Source organism: Oncorhynchus gorbuscha, unplaced genomic scaffold, assembly GCF_021184085.1.
Source record: "Oncorhynchus gorbuscha isolate QuinsamMale2020 ecotype Even-year unplaced genomic scaffold, OgorEven_v1.0 Un_scaffold_736, whole genome shotgun sequence".
Taxonomy (NCBI): domain Eukaryota; kingdom Metazoa; phylum Chordata; class Actinopteri; order Salmoniformes; family Salmonidae; genus Oncorhynchus; species Oncorhynchus gorbuscha.
Window position 1 is genome coordinate 311,234 of NW_025745784.1, and position 14,963 is coordinate 326,196.

General features: G+C 43.5%; 1 protein-coding gene across 1 annotated transcript in view; it reads right to left on the reverse strand.

Moving 5' to 3' along the window:
- The window catches only part of llgl1 (LLGL scribble cell polarity complex component 1), a 125,644-nt gene that overhangs the window by 83,371 nt on the left and 27,310 nt on the right, over positions 1-14,963 (reverse strand). The window contains exon 3 of the mRNA XM_046335387.1: positions 2,227-2,308. Coding sequence (XP_046191343.1) covers positions 2,227-2,308 — 82 coding nt within the window. The remainder of the gene's footprint in view (positions 1-2,226; positions 2,309-14,963) is intronic.

Here is a 14,963-nt window from a genome sequence, read left to right on the forward strand (position 1 = left end):
GGATCCATAATAAACCCCAGGAAGAGTAGCTGCTGCAGGAACTAATGGGGATCCATAATAAACCCCAGGAAGAGTAGCTGCTGCTGCAGGAACTAATGGGGATCCATAATAAACCCCAGGAAGAGTAGCTGCTGCAGGAACTAATGGGGATCCATAATAAACCCCAGGAAGAGTAGCTGCTGCTAATGGGGATCCATAATAAACCCCAGGAAGAACTAATGGGGATCCATAATAAACCCCAGGAAGAGTAGCTGCTGCTGCAGGAACTAATGGGGATCCCTATTAAATTCAAATCTACTTGGCAGGATCCATAATGGGGATCTGCACTAAACCCCAGGAAGAAGCTGCTGCCTTGGCAGGGATGGGGATCCATAATAATATGGTTCAATCAAGCCAACAAACTTTTCAGGAACCCTCAGCGCATTTTCATGACAAATTGGACAAAAATCATTGCATATTGTCATGAAATATTGAAGATAGATCAAATCATTGCATATTGTCATGATTGTTGCAATAAAGCATTGTAGACTGCAGAAAGAACCCAATGTGGAGGGACTGACTGAACGTTTGACTGGGCCCCCACCTCGAGGGCAACATTTGACTGGGCCCCCACCTCGAGGGCAACATTTGACTGGCCCCCCACCTCGAGGGCAACATTTGACTGGCCCCCCACCTCGAGGGCAACATTTGACTGGCCCCCCACCTCGAGGGCAACATTTGACTGGCCCCCCCACCTCGAGGGCAACATTTGACTGGCCCCCCCACCTCGAGGGCAACATTTGACTGGCCCCCCCACCTCGAGGGCAACATTTGACTGGCCCCCCACCTCGAGGGCAACATTTGACTGGCAAAACATTTAACCCCCCACCTCGAGGGCAACATTTGACTGGCCCCCCCACCTCGAGGGCAACATTTGACTGGCTCCCCCCACCTCGAGGGCAACATTTGACTGGCCCCCCACCTCGAGGGCAACATTTGACTGGCTCCCCCCCACCTCGAGGGCAACATTTGACTGGCCCCCCACCTCGAGGGCAACATTTGACTGGCCCCCCCACCTCGAGGGCAACATTTGACTGGGCAACATTTGACCCCCACCTCGAGGGCAACATTTGACTGGCCCCCACCTCGAGGGCAACATCGAGGGCAACTGGCCCCCCACCTCGAGGGCAACATTTGACTGGTCCCCCACCTCGAGGGCAAAACATTTAACTGGCCCCCCCCCACCTCGAGGGCAAAACATTTAACTGGCCCCCCACCTCGAGGGCAACATTTGACTGGCCCCCCACCTCGAGGGCAAAACATTTATCTGGCCCCCCACCTCGAGGGCAAAACATTTACTGGCCCCCCCCCACCTCGAGGGCAAAACATTTAACTGGCCCCCCACCTCGAGGGCAAAAAAACATTTAACTGGCCCCCACCTCGAGGGCAAAACATTTAACTGGCCCCCCCACCTCGAGGGCAAAACATTTGACTGGCCCCCCCACCTCGAGGGCAAAACATTTGACTGGCCCCCACCTCGAGGGCAACATTTGACTGGCCCCCCACCTCGAGGGCATTTAAAACAAAACTTACCTGTCCTCGAGGAAGTGACCTAACAGTCTTACCCATCCTTGGAGGAAGTGACCTAACAGTCTTACCCCATCCTTGGAGGAAGTGACCTAACAGTCTTACCTGTCCTTGGAGGAAGTGACCTAACAGTCTTACATGTCCTACAGGAAGTGACCTAACAGTCTTACCTGTCCTACAGGAAGTGACCTAACAGTCTTACCTGTCCTACAGGAAGTGACCTAACAGTCTTACCTGTCCTACAGGAAGTGACCTTAGTCTTACCTGTCCTACAGGAAGTGACCTTAGTCTTACCTGTCCTACAGGAAGTGACCTTACAGTCTTACCTATCCTACAGGAAGTGACCTAACAGTCTTACCTGTTCTAGAGGAAGTAATATAATATAATAATATATAATAATAATAATAATATATGCCATTTAGCAGACGCTTTTATCCAAAGAGACTTACAGTCATGTGTGCATACATTCTACGTATGGGTGGTCCCGGGGATCGAACCCACTACCCTGGCGTTACAAGCGCCATGCTCTACCAACTGAGCTACAGAAGGACCTTACAGTCTTACCTGTTCTAGAGGAAGTGACCTAACAGTCTTACCTGTTCTAGAGGAAGTGACCTTACAGTCTTACCGGTCCTACAGAAAGTGACCTTACAGTCTTACCTGTCCTTGGAGGAAGTGTATCTGCGATACGGCTGCAGTGTCTCTGTGTAGTCCTGTAAACTCCACCCCTGGAGATCCATAACTAACAGGACAGTCAAGGAACACAGCTATATACACACAGCTATATACACACAGCACTATACACACAGCACTATACACACAGCACTATACACACAGCACTATACACACAGCACTATACACACAGCTCTATACACACAGCTCTATACACACAGCTCTATACACACAGCTCTATACACACAGCTCTATACACACAGCTCTATACACACAGCTCTATACACACAGCTCTATAGACACAGCTCTATACACACAGCTATATACACACAGCTATATACACACAGCTCTATACACACAGCTCTATACACACAGCTCTATACACACAGCTCTATACACACAGCTCTATACACACAGCTATATACACACAGCACAGTCAAGGAATACAGCTATATACACACAGCTATATACACACAGCTATATACACACAGCTATATACACACAGCTATATACACACAGCACAGTCAGGGAATACAGCTATATACACACAGCTATATACACACAGCACAGTCAAGGAATACAGCTATATACACACAGCTATATACACACAGCTATATACACACAGCTATATACACACAGCACAGTCAAGGAATACAGCTATATACACACAGCTATATACACACAGAACAGTCAGGGAATACAGCTATATACACACAGCACAGTCAAGGAATACAGCTATATACACACAGCTATATACACACAGAACAGTCAAGGAATACAGCTATATACACACAGCTATATACACACAGCTATATACACACAGCAATATACACACAGCTATATACACACAGCACAGTCAAGGAATACAGCTATATACACACAGCTATATACACACAGCACTATACACACAGCACTATACACACAGCTATATACACACAGCTATATACACACAGCACTATACACACAGCTATATACACACAGCTATATACACACAGCTATATACACACAGTTATATACACACAGCTATATACACACAGCTATATACACACAGCACAGTCAGGGAATACAGCTATGTACACACAGCTATATACACACAGCACAGTCAAGGAATACAGCTATATACACACAGCTATATACACACAGCACAGTCAAGGAATACAGCTATATACACACAGCTATATACACACAGAACAGTCAGGGAATACAGCTATATACACACAGCTATATACACACAGCACAGTCAAGGAATACAGCTATACACACACAGCTATATACACACAGCACAGTCAAGGAATACAGCTATACACACACAGCTATATACACACAGCACAGTCAAGGAATACAGCTATATACACACAGCTATATACACACAGCACAGTCAAGGAATACAGCTATATACACACAGCACAGTCAAGGAATACAGCTATATACACACAGCTATATACACACAGCTATATACACACAGCACAGTCAAGGAATACAGCTATATACACACAGCTATATACACACAGCTATACACACACAGCACAGTCAAGGAATACAGCTATATACACACAGCACAGTCAAGGAATACAGCTATATACACACAGCACAGTGGGGCAAAAAAGTATTTAGTCAGCCACCAATTGTGCAAGTTCTCCCACTTAAAAATGTTTCGTAAGAAGCATTTCAAGGTCCTGGAGTGGCCTAGCCAGTCTCCAGATCTCAACCCCATAGAAAATCTTTGGAGGGAGTTGAAAGTCCGTGTTGCCCAGCAACAGCCCCAAAACATCACTGCTCTAGAGGAGATCTGCATGGAGGAATGGGCCAAAATACCAGCAATGTGTGAAAACCTTGTGAAGACTTACAGAAAACGTTTGTCCTCGGTCATTGCCAACAAAGGGTATATAACAAAGTATTGAGATAAACTTTTGTTATTGACCAAATACTTATTTTCCACCATAATTTGCAAATAAATTAATTAAAAATCCTACAATGTGATTTTCTGGATTTTATTTTCTCATTTTGTCTGTCATAGTTGAAGTGTACCTATGATGAAAATTACAGGCCTCTCTCATCATACACTACCATGTCTATATACCTGATCTACCTGTTGAATTAACTACTATTCACCACCACCATGTCTATATACCTGATCTACCTGTTGAATTAACTACTATTCACCACCATGTCTATATACCTGATCTACCTGTTGAATTAACTACTATTCACCACCATGTCTATATACCTGATCTACCTGTTGAATTAACTACTATTCACCACCATGTCTATATACCTGATCTACCTGTTGAATTAACTACTATTCACCACCATGTCTATATACCTGATCTACCTGTTGAATTAACTACTATTCACCACCATGTCTATATACCTGATCTACCTGTTGAATTAACTACTATTCACCACCACCATGTCTATATACCTGATCTACCTGTTGAATTAACTACTATTCACCACCATGTCTATATACCTGATCTACCTGTTGAATTAACTACTATTCACCACCACCACCACCACGTCTATATACCTGATCTACCTGTTGAATTAACTACTATTCACCACCATGTCTATATACCTGATCTACCTGTTGAATTAACTACTATTCACCACCATGTCTATATACCTGATCTACCTGTTGAATTAACTACTATTCACCACCATGTCTATATACCTGATCTACCTGTTGAATTAACTACTATTCACCACCATGTCTATATACCTGATCTACCTGTTGAATTAACTACTATTCACCACCATGTCTATATACCTGATCTACCTGTTGAATTAACTACTATTCACCACCACCACCATGTCTATATACCTGATCTACCTGTTGAATTAACTACTATTCACCACCACCACCATGTCTATATACCTGATCTACCTGTTGAATTAACTACTATTCACCACTACCATGTCTATATACCTGATCTACCTGTTGAATTAACTACTATTCACCACTACCATGTCTATATACCTGATCTACCTGTTGAATTAACTACTATTCACCACCACCACCATGTCTATATACCTGATCTACCTGTTGAATTAACTACTATTCACCACTACCATGTCTATATACCTGATCTACCTGTTGAATTAACTACTATTCACCACCACCACCACCATGTCTATATACCTGATCTACCTGTTGAATTAACTACTATTCACCACCATGTCTATATACCTGATCTACCTGTTGAATTAACTACTATTCACCACCATGTCTATATACCTGATCTACCTGTTGAATTAACTACTATTCACCACCATGTCTATATACCTGATCTACCTGTTGAATTAACTACTATTCACCACCATGTCTATATACCTGATCTACCTGTTGAATTAACTACTATTCACCACCATGTCTATATACCTGATCTACCTGTTGAATTAACTACTATTCACCACCACCACCATGTCTATATACCTGATCTACCTGTTGAATTAACTACTATTCACCACCATGTCTATATACCTGATCTACCTGTTTAATTAACTACTATTCACCACCACCACCATGTCTATATACCTGATCTACCTGTTGAATTAACTACTATTCACCACCACCATGTCTATATACCTGATCTACCTGTTGAATTAACTACTATTCACCACCATGTCTATATACCTGATCTACCTGTTGAATTAACTACTATTCACCACCATGTCTATATACCTGATCTACCTGTTGAATTAACTACTATTCACCACCATGTCTATATACCTGATCTACCTGTTGAATTAACTACTATTCACCACCATGTCTATATACCTGATCTACCTGTTGAATTAACTACTCACCACCATTCACCACCACCACCACCACGTCTATATACCTGATCTACCTGTTGAATTAACTACTATTCACCACCACCACCATGTCTATATACCTGATCTACCTGTTGAATTAACTACTATTCACCACTACCATGTCTATATACCTGATCTACCTGTTGAATTAACTACTATTCACCACCACCATGTCTATATACCTGATCTACCTGTTGAATTAACTACTATTCACCACCACCACCATGTCTATATACCTGATCTACCTGTTGAATTAACTACTATTCACCACCATGTCTATATACCTGATCTACCTGTTGAATTAACTACTATTCACCACCATGTCTATATACCTGATCTACCTGTTGAATTAACTACTATTCACCACCATGTCTATATACCTGATCTACCTGTTGAATTAACTACTATTCACCACCATGTCTATATACCTGATCTACCTGTTGAATTAACTACTATTCACCACCACCATGTCTATATACCTGATCTACCTGTTGAATTAACTACTATTCACCACCATGTCTATATACCTGATCTACCTGTTGAATTAACTACTATTCACCACCATGTCTATATACCTGATCTACCTGTTGAATTAACTACTATTCACCACCATGTCTATATACCTGATCTACCTGTTGAATTAACTACTATTCACCACCATGTCTATATACCTGATCTACCTGTTGAATTAACTACTATTCACCACCATGTCTATATACCTGATCTACCTGTTGAATTAACTACTATTCACCACCACCACCATGTCTATATACCTGATCTACCTGTTGAATTAACTACTATTCACCACCACCACCATGTCTATATACCTGATCTACCTGTTGAATTAACTACTATTCACCACCATGTCTATATACCTGATCTACCTGTTGAATTAACTACTATTCACCACCATGTCTATATACCTGATCTACCTGTTGAATTAACTACTATTCACCACCACCATGTCTATATACCTGATCTACCTGTTGAATTAACTACTATTCACCACCATGTCTATATACCTGATCTACCTGTTGAATTAACTACTATTCACCACCATGTCTATATACCTGATCTACCTGTTGAATTAACTACTATTCACCACCACCATGTCTATATACCTGATCTACCTGTTGAATTAACTACTATTCACCACCACCATGTCTATATACCTGATCTACCTGTTGAATTAACTACTATTCACCACCATGTCTATATACCTGATCTACCTGTTGAATTAACTACTATTCACCACCATGTCTATATACCTGATCTACCTGTTGAATTAACTACTATTCTATATACCTGATCACCACCACCACCACCATGTCTATATACCTGATCTACCTGTTGAATTAACTACTATTCACCACCACCACCATGTCTATATACCTGATCTACCTGTTGAATTAACTACTATTCACCACTACCATGTCTATATACCTGATCTACCTGTTGAATTAACTACTATTCACCACTACCATGTCTATATACCTGATCTACCTGTTGAATTAACTACTATTCACCACCACCACCACCATGTCTATATACCTGATCTACCTGTTGAATTAACTACTATTCACCACCATGTCTATATACCTGATCTACCTGTTGAATTAACTACTATTCACCACCATGTCTATATACCTGATCTACCTGTTGAATTAACTACTATTCACCACCATGTCTATATACCTGATCTACCTGTTGAATTAACTACTATTCACCACCACCACCATGTCTATATACCTGATCTACCTGTTGAATTAACTACTATTCACCACCATGTCTATATACCTGATCTACCTGTTGAATTAACTACTATTCACCACCACCACCATGTCTATATACCTGATCTACCTGTTGAATTAACTACTATTCACCACCACCACCATGTCTATATACCTGATCTACCTGTTGAATTAACTACTATTCACCACCACCATGTCTATATACCTGATCTACCTGTTGAATTAACTACTATTCACCACCATGTCTATATACCTGATCTACCTGTTGAATTAACTACTATTCACCACCACCACCATGTCTATATACCTGATCTACCTGTTGAATTAACTACTATTCACCACCATGTCTATATACCTGATCTACCTGTTGAATTAACTACTATTCACCACCATGTCTATATACCTGATCTACCTGTTGAATTAACTACTATTCACCACCACCACCATGTCTATATACCTGATCTACCTGTTGAATTAACTACTATTCACCACCACCACCATGTCTATATACCTGATCTACCTGTTGAATTAACTACTATTCACCACCACCATGTCTATATACCTGATCTACCTGTTGAATTAACTACTATTCACCACCATGTCTATATACCTGATCTACCTGTTGAATTAACTACTATTCACCACACCATGTCTATATACCTGATCTACCTGTTGAATTAACTACTATTCACCACCACCATGTCTATATACCTGATCTACCTGTTGAATTAACTACTATTCACCACCACCACCACCACCATGTCTATATACCTGATCTACCTGTTGAATTAACTACTATTCACCACCACCACCATGTCTATATACCTGATCTACCTGTTGAATTAACTACTATTCACCACTACCATGTCTATATACCTGATCTACCTGTTGAATTAACTACTATTCACCACCACCATGTCTATATACCTGATCTACCTGTTGAATTAACTACTATTCACCACCACCACCATGTCTATATACCTGATCTACCTGTTGAATTAACTACTATTCACCACCATGTCTATATACCTGATCTACCTGTTGAATTAACTACTATTCACCACCACCACCATGTCTATATACCTGATCTACCTGTTGAATTAACTACTATTCACCACCATGTCTATATACCTGATCTACCTGTTGAATTAACTACTATTCACCACCATGTCTATATACCTGATCTACCTGTTGAATTAACTACTATTCACCACCATGTCTATATACCTGATCTACCTGTTGAATTAACTACTATTCACCACCATGTCTATATACCTGATCTACCTGTTGAATTAACTACTATTCACCACCATGTCTATATACCTGATCTACCTGTTGAATTAACTACTATTCACCACCACCACCATGTCTATATACCTGATCTACCTGTTGAATTAACTACTATTCACCACCATGTCTATATACCTGATCTACCTGTTGAATTAACTACTATTCACCACCACCATGTCTATATACCTGATCTACCTGTTGAATTAACTACTATTCACCACCACCACCATGTCTATATACCTGATCTACCTGTTGAATTAACTACTATTCACCACCACCATGTCTATATACCTGATCTACCTGTTGAATTAACTACTATTCACCACCATGTCTATATACCTGATCTACCTGTTGAATTAACTACTATTCACCACCATGTCTATATACCTGATCTACCTGTTGAATTAACTACTATTCACCACCATGTCTATATACCTGATCTACCTGTTGAATTAACTACTATTCACCACCATGTCTATATACCTGATCTACCTGTTGAATTAACTACTATTCACCACCATGTCTATATACCTGATCTACCTGTTGAATTAACTACTATTCACCACCATGTCTATATACCTGATCTACCTGTTGAATTAACTACTATTCACCACCATGTCTATATACCTGATCTACCTGTTGAATTAACTACTATTCACCACCATGTCTATATACCTGATCTACCTGTTGAATTAACTACTATTCACCACCACCACCATGTCTATATACCTGATCTACCTGTTGAATTAACTACTATTCACCACCATGTCTATATACCTGATCTACCTGTTGAATTAACTACTATTCACCACCATGTCTATATACCTGATCTACCTGTTGAATTAACTACTATTCACCACCATGTCTATATACCTGATCTACCTGTTGAATTAACTACTATTCACCACCACCACCATGTCTATATACCTGATCTACCTGTTGAATTAACTACTATTCACCACTACCATGTCTATATACCTGATCTACCTGTTGAATTAACTACTATTCACCACCACCACCATGTCTATATACCTGATCTACCTGTTGAATTAACTACTATTCACCACTACCATGTCTATATACCTGATCTACCTGTTGAATTAACTACTATTCACCACCATGTCTATATACCTGATCTACCTGTTGAATTAACTACTATTCACCACCATGTCTATATACCTGATCTACCTGTTGAATTAACTACTATTCACCACCACCATGTCTATATACCTGATCTACCTGTTGAATTAACTACTATTCACCACCACCACCACCACCATGTCTATATACCTGATCTACCTGTTGAATTAACTACTATTCACCACCACCACCATGTCTATATACCTGATCTACCTGTTGAATTAACTACTATTCACCACTACCATGTCTATATACCTGATCTACCTGTTGAATTAACTACTATTCACCACTACCATGTCTATATACCTGATCTACCTGTTGAATTAACTACTATTCACCACCACCACCATGTCTATATACCTGATCTACCTGTTGAATTAACTACTATTCACCACCATGTCTATATACCTGATCTACCTGTTGAATTAACTACTATTCACCACCACCACCACCACCATGTCTATATACCTGATCTACCTGTTGAATTAACTACTATTCACCACCATGTCTATATACCTGATCTACCTGTTGAATTAACTACTATTCACCACCATGTCTATATACCTGATCTACCTGTTGAATTAACTACTATTCACCACCATGTCTATATACCTGATCTACCTGTTGAATTAACTACTATTCACCACCATGTCTATATACCTGATCTACCTGTTGAATTAACTACTATTCACCACCATGTCTATATACCTGATCTACCTGTTGAATTAACTACTATTCACCACCATGTCTATATACCTGATCTACCTGTTGAATTAACTACTATTCACCACCACCACCATGTCTATATACCTGATCTACCTGTTGAATTAACTACTATTCACCACCACCACCATGTCTATATATCTGATCTACCTGTTTAATTAACTACTATTCACCACCACCATGTCTATATACCTGATCTACACAAACATAAAAGTTGTACATGATCATTGTGTGTCTCCAGTTCTTACCCATAATTACTGAAACTCTCTGACACACAGGGAGCGGGGCTGTGTATTTGTTATTAGCTACAACACACAACTAGAGCTAGCTACTACATAACCCAGCACATCTAAATCTAGTTATTAGCTACAACACACAACTAGAGCTAGTTACTACATAACCCAGCACATCTAAATCTAGTTATTAGCTACAACACACAACTAGAGCTAGCTACTACATAACCCAGCACATCTAAATCTAGTTATTAGCTACAACACACAACTAGAGCTAGCTACTACATAACCCAGCACATCTAAATCTAGTTATTAGCTACAACACACAACTAGAGCTAGCTACTACATAACCCAGTACATCTAAATCTAGTTATTAGCTACAACACACAACTAGAGCTAGCTACTACATAACCCAGCACATCTAAATCTAGTTATTAGCTACAACACACAACTAGAGCTAGCTACTACATAACCCAGCACATCTAAATCTAGTTATTAGCTACAACACACAACTAGAGCTAGCTACTACATAACCCAGCACATCTAAATCTAGTTATTAGCTACAACATCAGTGACCAAGCTTTTTTCTGTATACATTTCAAATCTCTTTTTCCATTTTCTAATTAAATACCTTCCTGCAACCCGCCTCCCACAACGTGGTACAGATCTGCTATTAAATCGACCTTATAACTGGAATCTCCATCAGCAGCTAGCCTTCCGTAGCTAGCCTTCCGTAGTTAGCCTTCAGTAGCCAGCCTTCAGTGGCCAGCCTTCAGTGGCTAGGCTTCAGTGGCTAGCCTTCAGTGGCTAGGCTTCAGTGGCTAGGCTTCAGTGGCTAGGCTTCAGTGGCCAGCCTTCAGTGGCTAGGCTTCAGTAGCTAGCCTTCAGTGGCTAGCCTTCAGTAGCCAGCCTTCAGTAGCCAGCCTTCAGTAGCCAGCCTTCAGTGGCCAGCCTTCAGTGGCCAGCCTTCAGTAGCCAGCCTTCAGTAGCCAGCCTTCCGTAGCCAGCCTTCCGTAGCCAGCCTTCCGTGGCTAGCCTTCAGTGGCCAGCCTTCAGTGGCTAGGCTTCAGTGGCCAGCCTTCAGTGGCCAGCCTTCAGTGGCCAGCCTTCAGTGGCCAGCCTTCAGTGGCCAGCCTTCAGTGGCCAGCCTTCAGTGGCTAGGCTTCAGTGGCTAGGCTTCAGTGGCTAGGCTTCAGTGGCTAGCCTTCAGTAGCTATGCTTCAGTAGCTAGGCTTCAGTAGCCAGCCTTCAGTGGCTAGGCTTCAGTAGCCAGCCTTCAGTGGCTAGGCTTCAGTAGCCAGCCTTCAGTGGCTAGGCTTCAGTAGCCAGCCTTCAGTAGCCAGCCTTCAGTAGCCAGCCTTCAGTAGCCAGCCTTCAGTAGCCAGCCTTCAGTGGCTAGCCTTCAGTGGCCAGCCTTCAGTGGCTAGCCTTCAGTAGCCAGCCTTCAGTGGCTAGCCTTCAGTGGCTAGCCAGCTAATCAGCTACTAGGTATTTAGTCATTGTTAGCCACTGTTAGCAGTCTTTAGCTCAGACACCAGCCGCTTTAGCCCGGATAGACAGATAATATCTGCCAGTCTGCACATGATATCAGATGATCAGCCCTGAGCCTATCGGACTGCTTTCTTTCTCTCCACTAAATCACCAGATTCCTGCCGAAAGCTCTGGACCATTACACCGGATCATCGCAGCTAGCTAGCTGCTACCGAGTGGCTATCGTGGCTAACGCCCTTGTCCAGAAGCAAGCACCAGCTAGCCTCGAGCTAGGCCCATTCCCCCGGCTAGCAAACGAAGTACATCAACTACACTACCTCTCTTGTCAACTGGCCTGGACCCTTTCGTCCACACGGAGCCCCGCCCATCCATCACAACTGGCCTGGACCCTTTGTCCACACTAAAGTCTTCGAAAGCCAAGTGAACAAACAGAACACCGACCATCTCGAATCTCACCGTACCTTCTCCGCTGTGCAATCTGGTTTCCGAGCTGGTCATGGGTGCACCTCAGCCACGCTCAAGGTCCTAAACGATATCACAACCACCATCGATAAAAGACAATACTGTGCAGCCGTCTTCATCGACCTGGCCAAGGCTTTCGACTCTGTCAATCACCACATTCTTATCGGCAGACTCGACAGCCTCGACGCAGGTAGTAGAGGTACACAGTCCATCATCTCTCTCACACACAGATCTGTCAACCCACCCAGCCTCTGGCTCATGTCTGTCTCAGTCAGGCCAAGCAGCCCCTCTCTGGAGAACCAACCCACACACCTCTTAACAGAGCCTGCAACAATAGCCTACTGAGCTCAGAGCAACAGGATGGGTGTGTGAAGTAGGGGTGATGAATGAGGAAAGAGGAGGGAATTAAACTTTGAGTCTATAAGAAGAAACTGGCTGAAGGAGAGCAGAGCGAGAGGTGGAGAGGGAGCGAGAGAGCGAGGTGGAGAGAGAGAGAGAGAGAGAGAGAGAGAGAGAGAGAGAGAGAGAGAGAGAGAGCGAGCGAGCGAGGTGGAGAGAGAGAGAGCGAGCGAGCGAGGTGGAGAGAGAGAGAGAGAGAGAGAGAGCTAGCGAGGTTGAGAGAGAGAGAGAGACCAGCGAGGTGAGAGAGAGAGAGAGAGCGAGCGAGGTGAGAGAGATTAGACTAGCGAGGTGGAGAGAGACCAGAGAGCGAGCGAGGTGAGAGAGAGAGAGAGCGAGCGAGGTGGAGAGAGAGAGAGAGAGAGCGAGCGAGGTGGAGAGAGAGAGAGAGAGCGAGCGAGGTGGAGAGAGAGAGAGAGAGCGAGCGAGGTGGAGAGAGAGAGAGAGAGAGAGCGAGCGAGGTGGGAGAGAGAGAGAGATCTAGCGAGGTGGAGATTAGAGAGAGAGAGAGCGAGCGAGGTGGGAGAGAGAGAGAGAGAGCGAGCGAGGTGGAGAGAGAGAGAGACCGAGCGAGGTGGTTGAGATTAGAGAGAGCGACCAGGTGGAGAGAGAGAGAGACCTGATCGAGGTGGATTAAGAGAGAGAGCCAGCGAGGTGGAGAGAGAGAGAGATCGAGGTGGAGAGAGAGAGAGCGAGCGAGGTGGAGAGAGAGAGAGAGAGAGCGAACGAGGTGGAGAGAGAGAGAGAGAGAGCGAGCGAGGTGGAGAGAGAGAGAGAGCGAGCGAGGTGGAGAGAGAGAGAGAGCGAGCGAGGTGGAGAGAGAGAGAGAGCGAGCGAGGTGGAGAGAGAGAGAGCGAGCGAGGTGGAGAGAGAGAGAGAGCGAACGAGGTGGAGAGAGAGAGAGAGCAAGCGAGGTAGAGAGAGAGCGAGCGAGGTAGAGAGAGAGAGAGAGCGAGCGAGGTGGAGAGAGAGAGAGAGCGAACGAGGTGGAGAGAGAGAGAGAGCGAACGAGGTGGAGAGAGAGAGAGAGCGTACGAGGTGGAGAGAGAGAGAGAGCAAGCGAGGTAGAGAGAGAGCGAGCGAGGTAGAGAGAGAGCGAGCGAGGTGGAGAGAGAGCGAGCGAGGTGGAGAGAGAGAAAAGGGTGGAGAGGGAGAGAAAAGAGAGAGAGAGAGAGAGCGAGCGAGGTGGAGAGAGAGCGAGCGAGGTGGAGAGAGAGCGAGCGAGGTGGAGAGAGAGCGAGCGAGGTGGAGAGAGAGCGAGCGAGGTGGAGAGAGAGCGAGCGAGGTGGAGAGAGAGCGAGCGAGGTGGAGAGAGAGAAAAGGGTGGAGAGGGAGAGAAAAGAGAGAGAGAGCGAGCGAGGTGGAGAGAGAGAGCGAGCGAGGTGGAGAGAGAGAGCGAGCGAGGTGGAGAGAGAGAGCG